The sequence below is a fragment of the Pinus tabuliformis genome, chromosome 1_1 (assembly GCF_031772625.1).
Source record: "Pinus tabuliformis cultivar Carrire ecotype Pingquan chromosome 1_1, CPIR1, whole genome shotgun sequence".
NCBI classification, from domain to species: domain Eukaryota; kingdom Viridiplantae; phylum Streptophyta; class Pinopsida; order Pinales; family Pinaceae; genus Pinus; species Pinus tabuliformis.
In genome coordinates this window covers 129,065,124-129,086,363 of record NC_142297.1, presented here as the reverse complement: position 1 = coordinate 129,086,363, position 21,240 = coordinate 129,065,124, and the positions used below count along the sequence as shown (strand labels likewise).

At 34.9% G+C, this 21,240-nt stretch overlaps 1 protein-coding gene across 2 annotated transcripts; it reads left to right on the top strand.

Annotated features, from left to right (window-relative positions):
* The first annotated feature begins 9,921 nt into the window (after positions 1–9,921).
* Positions 9,922–13,268, top strand: LOC149211977 (protein neprosin-like). 2 transcript variants are annotated; one of them, XM_089390523.1, is made up of 7 exons: positions 9,922–10,919; positions 11,065–11,151; positions 11,256–11,492; positions 11,870–12,037; positions 12,137–12,190; positions 12,332–12,463; positions 12,678–13,268. In XM_089390523.1, the coding sequence occupies exons 1-7, from the start codon at positions 10,668–10,670 to the stop codon at positions 13,053–13,055; spliced, it is 1,308 nt and encodes a 435-aa protein (XP_089246649.1). In that variant the 5' UTR covers positions 9,922–10,667; the 3' UTR covers positions 13,056–13,268. The 2 variants fall into 2 exon arrangements, with proteins under 2 accessions (XP_089246649.1, XP_089246648.1); XM_089390522.1 differs by having other exon boundaries at positions 10,160–10,919; positions 12,317–12,463.
* The last annotated feature ends 7,972 nt before the right edge of the window (positions 13,269–21,240 follow it).

The window sequence follows — 21,240 nt, the reverse complement described above, 5'->3', positions numbered from 1 at the left end:
ATTCACTTTCACTCTGTTTTTTTGAGGTTTGTTTAAATATATGTAAAATGTGAAAAAATCCACATTTACATCCTTCATTGCCATAATGATGAGAATGATGAGTGTTGGAGGAAGGTGTGAGTTTGTACACCTTCATTCTCTACCCATTCCTCACGTTCTCCTTCATGATGGCAGGTAGCGTTGAATAGTGAAAGTGTGCAAAGCCACTTTTAAAGGGACATAGCCAAATTTTCACCATCACCCTCTTCATTATGACACTATGAATACAAATTTTTCTATTACAAAATTTAAAATTAGAATTATTCTTTTAATATTTATTAAAAATTGATTTTTTTTAAATAACTATTTTTTTCCTAGTCATTTTAAATTCAGTTTATTTAATATCTTATATAATATGATTTTTCAATACAAAATGGCAAATTATCTTTTCTACCCTTTAACTATATATGTTTATTTATTATTTATTTATAGATATATATTTTACTAATCTCCACCTCTACTTCACCTTTTCCATTTTCCTTCTTAACTATATATGTATATAGAGTACTGATCTCCATCTCCACCTCCATCTCACCATTTCCATTTCTTTTTTTTTTAAACGAAAAAGTGAAAGTGAAATATGACTCTTTTGATAACCTTATCTTTATTATTATATAAGAAAATTAGTAATTACAAAGTAATTTTTGGGAGAGAGAATAAAAACTATTATTTTTATTCTGATGAGTATCGAGGTGTCATACACTTTGCCAATAATATTTAGTCACTCAATGATTTAGTTGGATAATAAACTAGGGACGACAAGTTGATGATCAAGCTAAAAAGGCAATAGTCAAGTTAGAAGAATAATTGCAGCTATTAAAGTCGATGAATTGTTGAGTGATCCACAAAAACTTCTAGTTGACTAGAGGAGTCAAAGGGATCGAGACATACACACATAGTTGACATAGACTAATGGTTGACCATGGTCCAAATGGAATTGACTACAATTGATAAATAGTTATGTCTCTTAAAATTCCCATTATCTTAGCCAATAATCTTTGGCTACTCATAATGATTGGAGATGTTTAGAATTATGGTTTTTTTTCCTATGCTTTTAAATAGAGCATGATGTAACACTAAGAAAGTATGATGTGTTAGGATATTCCGACACATAGGAAATAGTTAAGTACAACTTGGTCTAGTGTAGAGTTAGGTATAGAGTTAGGTAAAGTGTGTTTCTTTAACGTTGTACATTTTGTAACCTACAATCTGACGGTCACGATATGTAGTGATCCGACGGTTCATTCTCTCCTCGGTATTACCGACACTTGATCCGTGGCTTGACACCCGATTGGTCCATGAATTCTATTTAAAGCGCATGGAGGGTCATTTGTAGGGTAATTCGTGCATGAGAGAAACATATGTAAATTTTCATTCTTTTATTAATAAATTGCCTGAAGTGGCCGCGTTGGCTCAAGCCGTGGACTGTTTCCCTCTTTGAGGGTTTTAACCACGTCAAAAATACTGGTGTATTGATCTGTGATATGGTTTTGAGCGGTGTCCTTTTGGTGTTCTTTCTGAGGAACTTACCCTGTAAATTCCTACATGGTATCAGAGCTATTTGAGGGCCGCGTCCGTTGATGATCCAAATCTGAAGCCGGTAGAACTGCATCCGACTGCTGTTTCCTAGATCTGCTGTTTCTGACTACTTTCGGGACGAGAGGACTGCTCTGTTGTGTTCGGAGCATCTGTTCCAGTGAGGAACCCCTTTCGTTTCACGCGAAAAGGTTTCGGGTAGCCCTAGCTGCGTCATTTTTAAGATCTGGAGGTATACAGTGTTTATTTGCAGTTTACTGTTATTTTCTCTCTGTTTATTTCGGTTTCGGTTTATTTAGCCTTTTTATTACTGGATCTATACCTTTCATTTCTGCGTATGCTCTTTGCCCTGCGACTCTGTGCGATCTGGGCAAATCAGAAACAAAAAGGAAGGATTTTTCTCATGTGTATGCTCTTTTCCCTGCGCCTTAGGGTGATCTTGGAAAATCAAAAACATTGAGGAAAATATTTAGTTTCCGGCCAAAGCTAACTTTGAGCCGCAAGGTTCATTTTTTTAAAATATTTAGTTTTTCGGCTAAAGCTAACTTCGAGCCATAAGGTTCGTTTTCTTTGCATGTCCGTGTTGGGTTTTGTGTTTTTTGTTTTGTAGGGAAAAAGAGCTTTCTCAAAGCAAGCACGCAACCAAAAGCCCCCCCCCCCCCCTCTCTCTCTCAAATTTTTTGGATAGATCAATTGGTTCAAAGCTATTTTAAGAGAGTAGAGGTCTTGGGTTCAAGTCTCCATTTTGTGGGGGCGGACTTTTTCATTTCCGCACATTCCCGCACTTCGTCGGCAACTTCAACAACTTTTTTTTAAAAAGCCATAACTTCTTCATCCGGAAGCCTTTTTCAGAGCCATTTTTTTTAAACCAGCCTAATTTTTCGAGATCTATCCATTGGAACACTTATTTTCAGCATCTTTAGCTTCAGTTTCCATTGAAATGGAAATTCAATACCAAGTTACCCTTGACAACACCAACTACTTCCAATGGTTGGCTTACATTGAGGATTTACTTAGAAGTAAAGGTCTATTCAGAATAGCCTCAGGCCAAGAAAAGAAACCGAAGGATGAAGATAAGGCTGCTAAATGGGAAAATAGGCAAGATCAAGCACGTGGATTGATAGGGATGTCTATTTCTCCAGATCTTAGATTCCATATTGCAGAAATTGATTCTCCTGATGAAGCAATGAAACAAATCAATAAAATTTTTGGGATTAAAAATGAAATAAGAGCCCATCAACTTGAAAATGAGTTGGTTACATTGGACCCTAATAATTTTTCTTGCATTGAAGATTTCTTGTCCATGTTCAAGACCCTTAGATATATTTTGGAAGGTGTTAAAGTTAAGAAAGAAGATAGTAACCTTATCTATTCCATTCTTACAAAGTTGGGACCAGCCTACTCTGTGTTTGTTTCCACCTTCCATTCTACAAGAGAAGCCTTCATTTCTCAAGGAAAAGACTACAAACCCCCTTCCTTTGACTCTTTTTGTGATTCTTTAATAAGAGAACAAGAAAAACTCTTACACCTTGGTCTTCTTAATCTTGGAAACTCTTCCAAGAAAGAATTAGCCGCCCAACAGCAACCAAATTCAAAGAATCCTAAGAAGTCATATCCTAAAAAGAATGGTCCTAAACCAAACAAGGGTCCTAAGCAATTTCAGCCCCAAAATGAAAAATCATTTCAACAAAATGATAAGACAAATAAAAACAAAGGGAAGAAGACTGATAGACATTGCAATTTTTGTAATCGAGATGGCCACTTAGAATCAAAATGCTTTAAAAAGATGGAAGCCTTGGAAGCAGCAATGAAGAAGCATAACATCCATTTGGGGCAATCTTCAACTTCAACTTCATCTTCAGGAATGGCACTTTCTGCATGTGGTTGTCAAGCATCTCGGTCTGGCTATGCATTAAATGTATCTTCTTCTTCTCATTCTCATGAGTGGCTCATTGATTCTGGAGCTTCTTATCACATGGCCAAAAACAAAGCCATGTTTTCTTCTTTAAATGATTGTAACACCAAAAATATATATGTTGGTGATGATAGATCTCTTAATGTTGTAGGGACTGGAACTGTTCATCTAGACAATGGTCAGTTTAATGATGTATTATGTGTTCCAACCTTATACTGCAACCTTCTATCTGTATATCAGATAACTCATTCAGGTGAAGGTAAAATCGTTGAATTTTCACCTCATGATGTTGTAATCAAGGACTTAAAAGATCCTAAACAGATTTTGGCTACTGGCATTGCTGATGATTCTACAAGGTTGTATAAGTTTCACAACTTTGGGTCATCAAATCTTCCCTCAGTATTTGTTGCTCATAACGATGAAGTGAGCAAACTTTGGCATGAGCGATTGGGTCACTTAAACTATCGCTCCCTTCAGCATCTATGTAAAGAAAATATGGTGACAGGTCTTCCTATGGTATCTTGCAGAGATGGTGTTTGTTCCGGATGTGTACTCGGAAAACATCATCGGGACAGTTTTGAAAAACGTGCCTCTTGGCACGCCTCAGCCCCTTTACAGCTTGTGCATAGTGATTTATGTGGTCCACTTCCAGTTGTGTCATTCTCTGGTTGCAAGTATTTCTTAACTTTCATTGATGATTTCTCCAGACGCACTTGGTTATACTTCTTAAAACTCAAGAGTGAAGTATTTAACACTTTTTTGGCCTTCAAGGCCTTTGTTGAAAAACAATCTGGACATCAAATTCTTAAGTTAAAATCTGATAATGGCGGAGAATATGTTAAAAACACATTCATCAACTATTGCACTGAGAATGGAATTCAAATGCAACATACTGTTCCATATACTCCACAACAAAATGGTGTAGCTGAAAGGAAGAATCGCACCTTAAAGGAAATGGCTAATTGTATGCTACAATCTAAAGGACTTGGTCTTAGTTTTTGGGCAGAAGCAATTAACTGTGCAAATTACATAATAAATCACACTCCTACTAAGGCTTTAAAGAATATCACTCCAGAAGAAGCATGGAGCTCAATCAAACCAGATGTAAGTCACTTTCGTGTTTTTGGAAGTGAAGCGTGGGCCCATATTCCAGATGAAAAGCATAAAGCTTTAGAACCTAAGAGTGAAAAATGTACTTTTGTTGGATATTCTGAAGATGTCAAAGGCTATAGACTTATTCCATTTAAGTCCAAAAATGTTATCATTAGAAGAGATGTAAAATTTGATGAAAATATATCGACCTGCGAGCCTAGCTCGGTGGTTGTGCCACCTCTCCCTATCTCTTCTACTTTTGAAAACATTTCTTCTTCAGATGATGAAAGTGAGGATGGAAATCCTCCCCCACCATCTCAGGATCCTCCTTCAGCTCCTGAGCTTCCAAAATGGGTTCGTGCTACTCGAGATGCAGCAGGTGATCTTGCCGGTGATCCTACAGATCAGCGACGTACACGTTCTCAGTTCGAGAGAGCCTCTTCTTTACTGGCTCAAGCTCCAGTAAATTATGATCCTGACACCTTTGCAGAGGCTTCGGGCCATCTAGATTGGGAAGCAGCTATGAATGAAGAATATCATTCATTATTGGCAAATGATACATGGGATCTTGTTCCTCTACCAAAGGGACGAAAACTTGTTAGATGCAAATGGGTTTACAGAACCAAGTATGGACCAGATGGGAAAGTTGATAAACATAAAGCTCGTCTTGTTGCTAAAGGTTTTTCACAGGTTGAAGGCATTGACTACACTGAAACCTTCTCCCCTGTTGCCAAAATGAACTCTATCCGCCTTGTTCTTTCCCTTGCTGCCTCCTTCAAATGGGAAGTCCATCAGATGGATGTTAAATCTGCCTTCTTGCATGGGGACTTGCATGAAGAAATCTATATGGAACAACCCATTGGCTTCATACAAACAGACTCCAGCCTTGTATGTCGACTTAAGAAATCCCTTTATGGTCTCAAGCAAGCTCCTCGGGCTTGGTATGCCAAAATGGATAGCTTTCTTTTAGAATCTGGCTTTTCTAGGTGTCATTCTGACAATACTGTCTACACCAAGAAAGTTGGCAACTCTCTTATCATCCTTGTTCTTTATGTTGATGATCTTATCCTTACTGGTAGTGATCCCAACCTTATAAACCATGTGAAGTCTAGCCTTAAAAGGAAATTTGAAATGACAGACTTAGGACACTTACACTATTTTCTCGGTCTTCAAGTCTTGCAATCCAAGGAGGGTATTTCTCTTTCCCAGTCCAAGTATGCCTGTGATATTCTACGCCATTTTCACATGGAAGACTGTAAGCCAGCCCCTTCTCCCTTTCAGTCTGGAGTCAAACTTTCAGTCACTTGTACTTCTCCTGAAGTTGATGCTACCTTATACCGTCAACTTGTAGGAAAAATTTTGTATCTAACCCATACTCGTCCTGACCTTTCCTTTGCTGTTGGCCTTGTTGCTCGGTTCATGCAAAACCCCCGTGAAAGTCATTGGAAAGCAGCTAAAGAATACTTCGTTATGTTCGAGGTACAATTCAGTTTGGGATTCATTACAGTGCCGAAGCAACTCCTCTATTGATTGGTTTCACTGATTCCGATTGGGATGGTGACCCTGATGATCGGAAGTCTACTGTCGGTTATGTGTTCACTCTTGGTTCAGGACCTATTACATGGGCTTGTAAGAAACAAGCTGCCATTTCTCTTTCATCAGCAGAAGCAGAGTATCGTGGTGCCGTAGAAGCTAGTAAGGAAGCCTTGTGGCTTCGTCAGATCCTGTCAGAGTTTGGCCTTCAGCAGCAGCATCCGACTACACTTTGGTGTGATAATCAAAGTGCCATTCAGCTATGCAAAGATCCAGTCCAACATCAGCGCAGCAAACACATTGAACTGCACATGCACTTCATCAGAAAGCTCATTCACGACCATGTTCTTGAAGTGCAATATTGTTCAACAGATGATCAAGTTGCAGACATCTTCACAAAGGCTCTCACAAAGGCGAAGTTCACTAAACTTCGATTTATGGTTGGAGTTCAGGAAGTTGTCACTAAGGGGGGATAGGCTCTAGTGCCTCCTTCCTTCTCCTATTGTGTCATATTTGTAAATCCTTCAATCCTATCCCAAGTTGTTCTTAAGGGGGGATGTTAGGATATTCCGACACATAGGAAATAGTTAAGTACAACTTGGTCTAGTGTAGAGTTAGGTATAGAGTTAGGTAAAGTGTGTTTCTTTACCGTTGTACATTTTGTAACCTACAATTCGACGGCCACGATATGTAGTGATCCGACGGTTCATTCTCTCCTCGGTATTACCGACACTTGATCCGTGGCTTGACACCCGATTGGTCCATGAATTCTATTTAAAGCGCATGGAGGGTCATTTGTAGGGTAATCCGTGCATGAAAGAAACATATGTAAATTTTCATTCTTTTATTAATAAATTGCCTGAAGTGGCCGCGTTGGCTCAGGCCGTGGACTGTTTCCCTCTTTGAGGGTTTTAACCACGTCAAAAATACTGGTGTATTGATCTGTGATCTGGTTGTGAGCGGTGTCCTTTTGGTGTTCTTTTTGAGGAACTTACCCTGTAAATTCCTACATGATGAATGCATCAATCTTAGGTGTAGACTAAGGTCAACATTCATTGTGTTTGACTATAATATCTAATTGAAAATATAAAAACAAAAATACAAAAAATAATTAGATTTTTCTAATTAAAAATTTTCATAATAAAATATTTATATGTTATATATTTCTTTATAATGCATCATAGTTTAATTCTCAAATTTTCTCATAATCCAAAAAATTATATTAATTAAACAATTTAAATATCTAATTATCTTTGAATTTAGATTTTCTATATCTAAAATGCAAATTCAATAAGTAACATCCAACAATAAAAATGTCAAATTATATTAATTAAACAATTTAAATATCTAATTATCTTTGAATTTAGATTTTCTATATCTAAAATGCAAATTCAATAAGTAACATCCAACAATAAAAATGTCAAAGTGAAACCATTTTTTTTAAATTAACCATTTAAAATAAATAAAAAATTATGTTATTTTTCATTAATTCAAGAATTTTTTATATTGCTTTTCATTAATTACAAACTCACTCTTAAACATAATCTTTAATTACAAGTTTAATTCTTGCAAATTATAATTATTTATTTAAAATGATATCAATGAAAAGTTATAGTGTATCTTCCCATGAACAGTCATACGCACTTATGAATATTTTTACATTCATTTTCACTTTGTTTCTTTGAGGTTTGTTTAAAAATATGCTTAACCATACGTGAGTTTATGTAATACACATGTTTAACATTACTATAGATAAGGCTATTGTTCAAATTAAGTTCTAAACAATGTTTGACTTCTGATAATATTTAACATATCGGAGCGTATCAACACACTTCGACAAATTCACTCCTATTCCCAAGAACAAGTACTGATTGGCACCCAAAAAAATACATTTAAACAAATGGTAAGGGAGCTTCCCATAAAATACTTCACCATGGAGTCAACATTGATTTGAGCTATCATGTGAACAAGAGCTTTCCATAAAATCCAAGCATTTTCTTAATGAATTGTATATTATAAATCCTTATTCCCTTGAAGAATTCTGAAGTGTTCTATCCTAATCTTTCTTCCTAAACCACTTTTTAATTAAAGTTTCGTTGCTGGACTATTTTGCTTCCATGAAAATTCCTTTATGCAGATCTATTACCAAATGAAAAAAGTTCAGCTCATAAATGAAAGGCACTGGAATGAAAGTTTGTTTATGAAAACCATTCAAATTCAGCTCATAAATGAAAGGCACTGGAATGAAAATTCAAATTCAGCTCAAGGGCACTGGAATGAAAGTTTGTTTATGAAAAAATTCCAGGTCATAGAATGAAAGTTTGTTTCTTTAAGAGTGATTACTCATTAGTAAGTTATAAGAGAGTGATTACTCATTAATAAATTATTATATTTGACATAGTATAGATTTATCTTAAATATGGATTTAATATTCTAGGATTTAATTTCTTAAATATGGATTTAATATTCTAGGATTTAATTTCTTCAAATGTAAATTTTTTTATCAGCCAATATTATTTAGATGTTTTGTATAGTTATTTATTTTTTAAACTTTTCATAATTTTTGTTTTGATGGATAGGAGCAAAATTTCAATTCAAGTTTGATGATAGATGGACAACTTTACACATCAAATTGGGTTGTAGAATGAGCCTCTCTGCTCAATAATAGTGATATGCCAATAACAACTTCAAATAATTGGCTTCACTACTAATTTGACAACTAAGTTATGATCAATTTTCCCACTATGAATAAAAATTAATGTATGAAATTGTAAACGTCATATTGTTGAGAACTTCTGGAAATTTGTGTATTTTGTTTGAAGACCCTGACATTTAGGGTGAACACCTCACCTATCTTTTTGCTCCTGAAGATGTGTGATATGTTGACGGGAAACCTCTGACTCTTCTAACAAAATATACAAGTTTCCAAAAATTCTGTTACGTTTAGAGTGAACACTTCACCCATCCTCTTGCTTCTAAAGATGTACAAAATGTCACCCAAAACTTCGAACAAAATACACAAGTTTCCAAAAATTCTGTTACTGACTATAATATTCCTGCTATAATCATAAACATCATTAACCATGGCTGCAACTTCAGCAATATAATGGCTGCAGCTTCAGGAATATTAAATAATAAAGCTAGGATTTTTTCAAATTGACAGGGAGACGCGAATCTCCCAAACTATGGAAAATTAAATAATAAGACCCGGATCTACTCAAATTGACGGGGAGACGCGAAACGGATAGGATTTTGCAATGGTGATGTCACAGAACTTTCTACACCCGAGACAAGTGGAGTTCACGTAGTCATTTTAATTTTTTCCAATGAGACTTTTCTCTTTCACGAGGTGAAGATAGTTTAATAAAGAGGAGGAGAAATCCAAGCAGATTTTATGGAACCTGCCTACGTTTGCTTGCTGCTACAGCTACAGCTACAGCTGTTGTGGAAAAACATGTGACAGATATGGAGAAAGACAATGAGACAAGGAAGAAGAATTATTTGCAAAGATAAGTAGGTGAAACATGCAGGATATGACAGTTCATTAGATTGCTGCCTTCATTAAGGCGTCCGGCTGGAGCAGGGGAACTGAGCAAAGGGTATTTAGAGATTCAGAACCCACTTAACTGCTTGGTCGAGTGGTAGGTTGTAAGGAGAGGCCATGCTATTAATCCCAAGGGAAGTGATAAAATATAGAAAATTTTGAAGCCCGTATGGGGTTACAGTAGCTTTGCATTTCTTTACTAATCAAGCCATCTTAATCAATGTAACTGCCAGCCAGTTGTAGGGTTTCTGCAAATATAAATGCATGGATCTCACTTTAGAAAAATCACTTTGCCAAACTTGGTGTACTGCGGGTGCTCAATCTTGCAAGCGTTGAAATATGGTATTGATTGCAGAATTGAATTCGTGGCAGGGGCCTGGTCTGCATCAAATTAAGTACAGAGAGGAGGTGGTGGATTTTTCAATGTCAAACTTTCAGTGGGCCGTTAGCCTCATTAACAGCTCTGATGAATAGACATGAAGAAAGAAAGAATGGGCAGGGATGGGGAAGAACACTGCAGTAATTTCAGTATTAATAGTTGCAACCAGTTGGAGGATGGAAGCGTATGGTGCAAATTATGGGCACCATCCAACGTCGTTGATGGTTTCTAGGGCTCAATGAACATGGAGCTTGAGTACCACGTGGAAGGTTTCGAGATGTGAACACAGACTGGCCCTAGGAGAAACTTGAGGGCGGTCAACGGGTGCAGATTTTTGTGCAGGCTGTAGAAGTGTTTGCGAAGAGACTAATGATTAGTAGGTGAGGACTTGAAGAAGTGTAGTACATTCAGCAATAAAGTGCTATAAGGAAAAAACTGAAGCATTTCGTTCCCACTCTTTACTCTCCTTGAATTTTGAGGTTTAGAGTAATTGCTTTTAAATTCAATACGGTGCCTTAATTGGTAGCAGTTGCAGACCTGGTGTACTGTGCTTTGGAGCTATGGAAGAGAAGGATAAGATCCAAGGGAAAGAAAGAGAGCTGGTGTTGGAAATTCAATACTGAGCTATTATGGAGTTGGAGATAAAGATATATGCTGAGGGAGTTACTTCCAGGAAGTCGGCGTGGTGGAGTTTAGTTCTGATTTTGTTATTTGTAACTTTGGCTGTGATTGAAGGGAATGCAAACTCTTCTAAGCTTGTGAATTCTTCTAATCTGACAAGATGTAATTCTACCCATTTGGGATTAAAGACAGGCAGGAAACTATGCCGGATTCATGAGCATTTAAGGAGAATAAACAAGCCTGCTATCAAAAGCATACAGGTGAAGAATCTATAATATAATAAAATGTGCTTTTGATTCAATCATATTTCAAAGCTCAAGTCTACTGGATTTTTTTTGTGTGCTTTTAACCAATATGAGGATTTACTAGCGAGAAAACTTAAACCTTTCACCTGGTCCCATGCAGAGTCCTGATGGAGATATTATAGACTGTATTCATAGCCACAAACAGCCTGCATTTGATCACCCGTTACTGAGAAACCATAAGATCCAGGTGAGATCATAAAATTAGTACAATCTGGCAGATGAAATTACCCCTTTTGTTATCTGAAACAAGTTTCAGATATATAACATCATGTTCATTGCCCTTTACTGCAGGATCTGCCAGAGAGGCCTTCAAAGTTTCGGCCTGCACCAGTAAATAGAACAAGTTTTAGTGTTCATGCTTCTCAGACATGGCACCTCAACGGATTTTGTCCAGAAGGAACAATTCCAGTGAGGAGAACTTTTGCAGAAGATCTGATGAGAGCTGACTCCCCTAAGCAGTATGGAAAAAAATCACACCCAACTGCTAGGTTTGACCAGAAACCAGACGTCAATGGAAATGGACATGAGGTATTTGCAGTTCTAATTCCATCCATGATTGAATGCATGTGTACACTTCTGTTGATATATAAATTCTTCCAGAAAACAGTGATCACCGTGACTAGTCTCACATTTTTACTGGTTTTTATCCCTCTCCATGTACTTAATAGCAACGCCTTAGTCTGTCTGTTATTGGTTTTGGACTATTTTCCTGTAGTTTAATTTGCCAAATTTTGGTAGGGATTTGTACTATAATCTGTGTCGTGAAGTCTCTATACTTAGATTTGTCCATGGAATTTTTCAATGTGCAGAATCTATATACACAATCAAAAATCAATTTTAAACAACAAAGATCAAATTTTAACTAAATTTTTTTGCTAATATAACCATGTTCCATTCAATGGCAGCATGCAATAGGCTATGTCCAGGGAGAAGATTACTACGGTGCAAAGGCAACTATCAATGTATGGGCACCACGAATCGAAGCGCTCAACGAGTTCAGTCTGTCCCAGCTTTGGGTTCTTTCAGGATCATTCGATGGTTCGGATCTCAACAGCATTGAAGCAGGCTGGCAAGTAGGTTTTCATTCTGTTCTCTGTTATGAAAAAATCTCTTTTCCTTCTTTTGATTTACGGTATTTACGAGAGGTCTCATACCATTATTTTCCTAGTCAGGTCAGCCCTGAGCTTTATGGAGACACAAGGCCTCGGCTTTTTACCTATTGGACGGTGGGTATTAGTTTTTCATGGTCGTGAGATTGTGGGCATATGTTCATTTGTTTTTTTTCTTCTCTGCTATTTTAATTGATCCAAAGTTGAAGGACTGTTTTTATGACACATAACTTTATCTTCCAGAGTGATTCATATCAGGATACTGGATGCTACAATCTTCTATGCTCTGGTTTTGTGCAAACCAATAACAGGATTGCAATAGGAGCTGCCATATTCCCGGTTTCTGAGTTCTCTGGCACACAATATGATATCACCATTCTTATCTGGAAGGTGAGCTGTATTCTCCTGCGCACCATCAAACTATCCAAGATCCAATTAAATTTTGAAAACGATATAGATTGATCTCTTGTAAAATGGTATCAATGATCAGATTAGATTAAAGATTGTAACATATCTGGTTCAGAGATCTAGTATCCTATAACTTTTGTGTTATATTTTTTGCTGAACTTTTTGCTTCTTCTTAGTAACGTGGAGTTTGTGGCAGGATCCTAAAGAGGGCAACTGGTGGATGGAGTTTGCAGACAACACATTGGTAGGGTACTGGCCTTCTGAACTCTTCACTCATCTTGCAGATCATGCAAGCATGATTGAATGGGGAGGAGAGATTGTGAACACAGAGGAAGGGGGAGAACACACTTCAACTCAAATGGGGAGTGGTCATTTTGCAGAAGAAGGATTTGGCAAAGCAAGCTATTTTCGGAATTTGGAAATTGTGGACAGCGATAATAGCTTGAGAGGTGTTAATTCCATGCTTACTTTAGCTGAGCATACTAACTGTTACAATATACAGAATCGCTACAATATTGATTGGAATAATCATTTTTATTATGGTGGACCTGGTAGTAACTCACGTTGTCCTTAGAAATTATGAGGGCCAATCGGCACCAAGTTTAGGTTCCCCTAACAGAGAGGAACCACATCTGTATAATATCATTCAGCAATTCTCTAGGATCACTTGGCCATCGTTGCATCCATCGGCTATTTTAGCTTTTACTTGTCCTTGAGTTGTATTGATTTCTGTGTGGAATAAAAGTGAAAGGTACTTGAATCATTTCAACTTAAATATTTTAACCAATCTAGTATTAAACCTTTATCTTATACTTTCTTGGTCTCTTAAAAATCATTAAATATCTTAAATTCTTACTTACTCCTAAGAACATTAAATAAATTCCGAGAAACTTCTTCCTTCACTTAAAAAAATGTTAAATAAATATTGAGAATCTCAATCACACCTAAAATCTAAATTTTAATAGGAAATTGGAGTATCTTAGTTAATATCTTCAACGCCCATGTTACTTGTTTTTGAGAACCGTTATCAAAGTTTTGATATAGTTTCACCCAATAAGTCTTTATTTAAGACCAATTCATTGATATTAGCTTATTTTAATTTAATGTATTTTATTTAATGATGTATCTTATATAATTTTATTTAATTAATTATTTTAGGTTTATATAAGACCAATTAATTTATTTTGAGTTAATGTGTTTTATTCAATATTATTTAATGGTTGGGAAGTTTAATTTCTATTTTATAAAAGAAAATATATACATAGTTTCACCTCAATAAGAATTTATTTAAGACCCATCATTTATTTTAGCTTATGTTAGTTTAATGTATTTTATTTATTAATGTATCTTATATAATTATATTTAAGTTAATTATTTTTTATGCATAGTTTTACTCTAATAAAAGTTATTTAAGATCAAATCATTTATCTTAGGTTAATGTGTCTTATTCAATATTATTTTAGTTAATATTTTTTCCAAAGATTTATAAAAAGTTAGTTCAACTTAATGAAATTGAAAAGATAATTTAATATTTTTAAAGTTTATATTGTTTTGGTGTGAAGAGTTAGGTTGCCTCATGTATGAGGTTAAAAAATTATAGAGTTAAATACTTTATATCTTTATTATTAGTGGGCCATGTTATACTTTTAATATGGTTCAATTCTAATCTCTTTGATGGTATCACATCAGTGATTGTTATTCTTGTCTGGGCCAACCTCCTTTGGCACACTTTCTTTAGGAATATGTGAAGATACAAATCTATTAGTAGTTGACAAGTACCAAGCATAGATGTGATATTTTGCATAGCATGACATGTGACACAGTGGAATTTAGTGATAGTATTGGAGATGAAGATCATTTGGGCATTAAATTTGAGGTCATTGATGTGTAGTTTTTATGATAGAATATTGATTGAGATGGCAAGCTCATTTGCAATGACATGTTGAATAGGCAAGGATCTATCTACATGGGAGAATTCCACAAGCACATGGGTAGAGATCACGGAGAGCTTGTACTACTTATAGTAGTGATGGCGTAGGCAATAATTATTATTAATTGCATGCTTGTTTCCCCCAATGCATTATTTGTTTATTGCCTGGTAGAATTGCTCCATCCTTAAATCGATTTTCTTTCGCTCTATATTTGAATGACAATGAGGAGCCTACCCTCCTAATTTGTGAAACTTTCACTTAGCCTATTCTTACATGGCTAGACGATTGCTTTTTGTTTGAATGATAGGGAAGAGATCATCCTTGTGGTTTGGTTGTGCTCCTATTTATTCTACTTTTCTTCTCCTAGCTTTGCTTCCCTCCTCTTAGCTCTACTCTACTTGTTTTGATTATACTTATAATCCAAGTGGGATACCAGTGGCCACCCTCCTATTCCACTAATTTAAAATGGTTCCACATCTTGGTAGTTTTACTATAGTTTTTCAAACATAAAATTTTGGTGCATTTTTTAGGCATTTCCCTTGTGTTTTTAGGAATTGACATAACTCACAAATCTTGATTGCATAGCATACTAAAATCAAAGAGCATGGATTAAACTTTGTAATGGTCCAAGCAATGGCCTTAATGAAGTTTATATGCAAAAGTCGCTCCCTCGGGAAATTGATATATCACATGCTTCGATTAAGCTCACATTCCTTTTGCCCCATCATCTCCTAGGTTAGGATTTTGGATCTTTAGGGATTTTGCCTCTTAGGGCTTCATAATTTATGTTAAAATTGAAATCTTGACCTCTTGTAATGTCTTGTTGCAAATGAGTGTAGTCTACATACTCTCTTCATAGATAAGCCACTATTATTCTAGCTAATTTGTATTGCATTGAATTTTATAGTCTTTTATATTTCATGTATTAATAAATTTAGGTTTTATTGCATTATTGTGTTCTCTTCAATATCCATATGTGTTTCCATTTATACATTTTCTTTCATTTCATTCTCTATATAAGCCATATTAGTGGTAACAAAACAATATGCTCTTTGTTATTTCTCCATGTGTGCCTTGAATGAGGTTATGGTATAGTGAGTTGGGTTTCAAAATAATTGAGCATGGAGAAAGATTATATGTTAGCCCAAGTAGCCTCCCATAGCAAAAGAAAATAGAGATGATGGAGCATGAAATCTTATAAGTTGTTGCTCAAATAAGCCCTCGTAGAATAGAGGAACAAGATAATGGATACTTTCACCTAGATCTTTTGAAATTGTCTAACAATTCGTATAAACAGATTCAACAAGAAGTCATTTTGGAAGTGTGACACCCTTCAAGGTACAAGTTAACTCTAACATTCCTTTATTTAAAGGTTGTGTAGATGCATATGTTTCAAAGAAATGATTAAATTTGTTATAGGGTACTTTTTCAACTTTTTTCTTAATTAGTGAAAAGATCACATTCACAATATTGAAGTCTCTTCCCCATGTCAAATAGGTGGGATGGTTACTAGGAGAGACATGTCAGAGATGAGTTTGCAACATTTATAGAAAAAAATGGAAAAAAATGGTTGGTATCCTCAAGGAGGTGTTCAACCTTGTTTCTTGTACATGAGATGAACGATTTTGCACTAAGAGAGAGACCAGATGGTGCAAGAGTACACCAATAGCTTCCATAACTTGCACTCAACTTTAGGAATTAGAGGCTTCAAGGGAACTTGACACTGAAGTAATATAGGGATCTACATAGGTACATCTAAATAGAGATGGAGTTTTTGGACATCTCTTCACTATGAGACACTTATCGAGATGCTATCAAGATTGAGCAAAAATATACATAGAAGAATAAGCAGGATTTTGGTTCTACAAATCTATCACATTGAAATCATTGTAAGGGTGTCCCTAATTCACGAAACAAAAAATAAAGAGGACAACTAATCCAAGTCACATGTAAAGAAGAGTAATAGAAAGTCAATGAAAGCATGTGGAAGGTAGTGTAAGTTCCACAAAATCCCTTGGCACAACACTATCAAATGTCTCTCAAAGTAGGGATTAATGGTTGAGCTAGAAGTCATATAGCATTACTTTGGCTCACATTCTGATTCAGAGAAAAATAATGATCTAGAATGGAAAACATTGGTGGTTAAACTTCTTAAATGGGATCATTTTCCATGTTTTTTGTAGAAAAGATTCGCTAATTTCCATTTTTTCTAGAAATAATTCATAGAAATTTTATATGAAAAGTTATTTTACTTTAAAATTTGCAAAATTTTATAGAGACTGTGTGAAAACGTGAAGTTGGGTTACACTTTTGTGAGAAATGCCCCCGAAAAATTCACAATCTCAATTTTTCGGTCAAACAAAAATTTTCTTCGGCTCAACAATTGTCTGTTTAGATTAATGTCAACTATTAAACAAATTTTTTGTTGGAGTTGAAAAATCGGCAGAAAAAATAGTTCAACTAAACTTTTTTTTCGGTAGAACACATAATTCGGTCGAACTGTTTATTCGGCCAAACTATTTGTTCGGTCGAAAAAATGTTTATATATATGGGGGCTCTGACTCTGTTGTAATTTTTTTGCTTTGTTAGTGTGTTATTGTGATTGTCCTGAGCACTGCTATTTCGTTTGGCTTGTCAGTTCGTTGGAGGAAATGATCAGGTATGTACATCAACTGTTTTTTTCAACATTTTTTATTGTTTTTTGCCGATTTAGTAATTTTTTGTCGGTGGATTTATTAGTGCTAGAGGAATTTTGCATGAGGATGCTTAGTTGGCACTAGGAATTTTGTGCGAGGTTGGTTGGTTGGCGCCAAGATTTTTGTGCGAGGTTGGTTGGTTGGCGCTAGGATTTTTGCGCGAGGTTAGTTGGTTGGCGTTGGGAATTCTATCAGCTTCCTCAACCTCCTCGTCGAGACCAGGTAAGTCCTCCTATGCATGTTTTTTGAATGTCTGAATGATATGTAAAAATATTTAATTTTGATATAATTTTCTACGGCCATTTTTTATAGATGAATTGGGATATTTTATGTAAATAGTAGGGTTCACAAACTACATGAATATTTGTATTTTTTAACTCTGGAATTGGCCCCTACCATCCCTGAGCCTATTGGGCCGTAGGGGTGGGCGGGGAGGGAGTTGCACATCTCCCTCCCCACACCCACCCCTGTGGCCCAACAGGCCTAGAGGTAGTAAATGGCAGTCTTAAGGCATCATGTCAGGATTACAATGCAAATGAAAAAAAAATGAGTAGCCAGATTTGGGATTTGAATGTCTCCTCTCCGAAATTTCTTCGCAAATAACCAGAGAATCCCCATTGAATTTTTCCACAAATAACTAGAGAAAGTTGTCCTTGATAATACAGTAGAAAAAATCATGACATATTTTAAAAGATTGCACATGCGCTTAACTATAAAACTACGATGTGAATGGGATCAAGATCTCATGTAATCATCCCTTTGCTCCAATAAACATATCTTTTTTTCCGACATTGTATACTTCATTTGATGATAAACCATAGATATTGAAATGGAAACAACCTGATTCGGAAACTCGTAGACATGTCACCGTTAGCTGCCACTCTGATTCTCTTTGCCCCCTATTTTAAGGTCAAAACAGGTACCATCATCAGTAAGATTGTGCATCAGTTGAAAAATATCCAAGAAGGATCCTCAACGTTGTCAAAACTTTCATTCAATCTCTTGTCTGAAGGGAGGGGGGGAAATCATAATAGTTTCCCACCGAACCGTTCAGCGAAGCCAAGGCAAGCAGTCAATTAGCCCAGCAGCGGTGAGTAGTGCAGTGGAGTATCCAATAGTAACTAAGGCGAATCGATAGTAGGAACGTCTTGTCCACCCCACCTACTTAATAATTTTTAGGGCTAATAATGTGATTGAATATAATAACGAGTCCCATAACGGAGGTTTCACCTATTCCAAGCTGCACTAGAAGTCTGAGTACATCGTCTCCTAACATTATCTCACTTTTCGCTTCTTTTGGTATTACCTGTGTCCACCAACAAATGAACCAATGAAGGAACTAATACTCATTCCATATTGGCCAAACATGTCCTTCACTTTCTGTCAATTTATTTAGGTATATCAATCATTATATGGATGTAACAAACTTGAGCGATAATTTGACAAGAGGAGTTGAATAGAGTCAATGAAGATGGCTTACAGAGGAATCCCTCGACTTGATAATTGTATTAGTAAGTCTCCTTGTAAATTTCCAACACTTTGGCCAAGGCATCACCTAAGAAGAGCCCACAAAACTTTATAATAACACTTAACCTAAAAAATTTGTTCCAGAGTAATTTTTTGTACAATATAGCCTCTCAACGTATATTTTGACCCTTACCCAAGGCCTAACATTTTCGTTACACAATTTTTTTTATTTTTATTTTTGTTGTATAATATAGTCCCTCATAGTATGTTTTGTCCCTTACCCAAAGCCTTATGACTATAATCAACTACACTAAATAAAAAGTGGGTCTACCATTTTCAAGTTATTTTTTTTTCTTGTGTTAGCTCTCCTTTTTAAAGAAGCATATAAATAGATAATCTAATAGAATGTATTACAATTTTAATACGTAAATTTTAAGAAGGCAACATAGATATTAAATTTACTAGAATAAAATTGGGTCTATCATTTTTCATTTTATTTTATTTTCCTCTTTGTTAACTATATTTTTAAAGAAGCATATAAATAGACCCATTTAGGCCATATAAATAAACAACATGTATTCTAGTTTTAGTAAGCAAATTTTATAACAAGGTAACATAAGTGTTAAATTTATTATAATAAAACTCGTCTATCATTTTTCATTTTCATTTTTTTTCCTTCGTTAACTCTTTTTTTCAAAGAAGCATATAAATAGACCCATGTATGGCATATAAATAAACATGAATTATAACTTTAATAAGCAAATTTTATACCAAGGAAGAATAAGAGTTAAGTTTCCAAGAATGAAAATAAAAATAAATTAAGAAATACATTCAAACTTGGGTGATTTGAAGCTAAGTTGAATGAATTATATATTTGTAGTTGAGTTGAATTAGAGATCTCTAGTTGTTTTCCTCTTGCAATTCTCCAACCATCAAGGATAATTTTAGGGGCGAATGTTCGCCCTTTGGCGAAATTAAGGGGTTTTAAATTTTTAGTGGGCGAATATTTTGTATCATAGTACATTTTTACAAATCACCTCAAATAGCCCACCTTATTTTAAGGGAGAGGATAAAAAAGGTAAATTTAGCCCTTGAAATTAGGACTTACAACCTTCCATTCGCCCATTTTCAAGAATAGGTTTTATTTAAGTGAATCCATTCGCCCATTTTCAAGAATAGGTTTTATTTAAGTGAATCCTATGGGCCAAATACCATATTTATAAAAGAGGTATGGTAAATTAATAAAAATATAAATAAATGAGAGGTATGGTAAATAAATATTTTTTTTTTTATATTTACTCCATAAGTCACCTTATATACATGTAAGGGTGTAAACAAATAAAAATATAGGTAAAGTGGAGGTATGGTAAATAAATAAAACGTCTTTTTATACTTACTCAAAAGGTATGGTAAATAAATAAAAATATAAATAAACTAGACATATCGTAAATAAATAAAACCTCTTTTTATATTTAGTCCATAACCCTCGTTCTAAAGGTATGGTAAATAAATAAAAATATAAATAAACTAGACGTATCGTAAATAAATAAAACCTCTTTTTATATCTAGTCCATAACCCTCGTTCTATTTATGAAGGCTGAAGAAAGAGGTTTTATTTAAGTGAATCCTATGGGCCAAATACCATATTTGTAAAAGAGGTATGGTAAATTAATAAAAATATAAATAGTATGGTAAACAAATAAAACATTTTTTTATATTTACTCATAAGTCACCTTATATTTACGAACACTCAAAAAATGGGTTATATTTAGGTGAAACCTATCGCCAAAATACTATGGGACAAATACCATGGACTAGATTTTTATTAATACCATGCAAAAAACCATTATTAACCCTAATATTAGAATTAATAAAAATAAAAATGGCACATGTTATTGACCCATGGTATTCACCAAAATGGCACATGGTATTGACCCATGGTATTCACCTGGAATGTAGCCTATTTAAATGGGGGAATTAAACCAGCATGTAGCCTATGCTAAGATTCACTAGGACTTTACAAAGTTCTATTATTTAGTGAAAGACTCGCTAAGATCTTACAAGATTTTATAATTGAGTAAAATATTCGCCATGCCTGGTGAGAGATTCGCCAAAAAATTATATATACATATTATATTATTGATAAAATCGCCTTCCATTTTTCCTATATACCATGGAGATTCGCCCATTTATTATATTTATAAATTTAGGGGGGTTCTTAAAATTTTCCCTGCCAACCATCCAACCAAGTAGAAACGGCCTTTCCTACTACCTAGCCTTTTGATAAATTTGTCTAAACTGTGATCTTTTGCACAACCTAACCCTTCACTAAATGTTTTGTTCACACATTAAATTTCTTCCAATATCAGATTTATTAAATTCCTTGGATTTTGTGATGATACAATATCATATTTATGTTTGTGGTATTTTAACCATGTGACTTCTTTAGGCTTTTCCTAACATATTTTTAAGTGAATATTGGGTTAAGTCAAGATAGAAATTGGATAGAAATTGGGATAATTATAATTTTAAGTTGTCAAATCTATAGTTCTTCAATACGCTTAATATATTTCTAGATTCAAAAATATAATTTAAATGACAAAACATCAACATCTTATCAAAAATATAATCATGTAAATTCCAAGAAAAATATAAAATCGTGTGA

What these genes read in the sequence shown, in the direction of transcription:
- LOC149211977 (XM_089390522.1), top strand. Translation starts at nt 10,668, where the DNA reads ATGGAGTTGGAGATAAAGATATATGCTGAGGGAGTTACTTCCAGGAAG. An exon ending in TGAGAAACCATAAGATCCAG is followed by an intron (nt 11,152 to 11,255) that starts GTGAGATCATAA and finishes CCTTTACTGCAG; the next exon opens with GATCTGCCAGAGAGGCCTTC. An exon ending in TCAATGGAAATGGACATGAG is followed by an intron (nt 11,493 to 11,869) that starts GTATTTGCAGTT and finishes ATTCAATGGCAG; the next exon opens with CATGCAATAGGCTATGTCCA.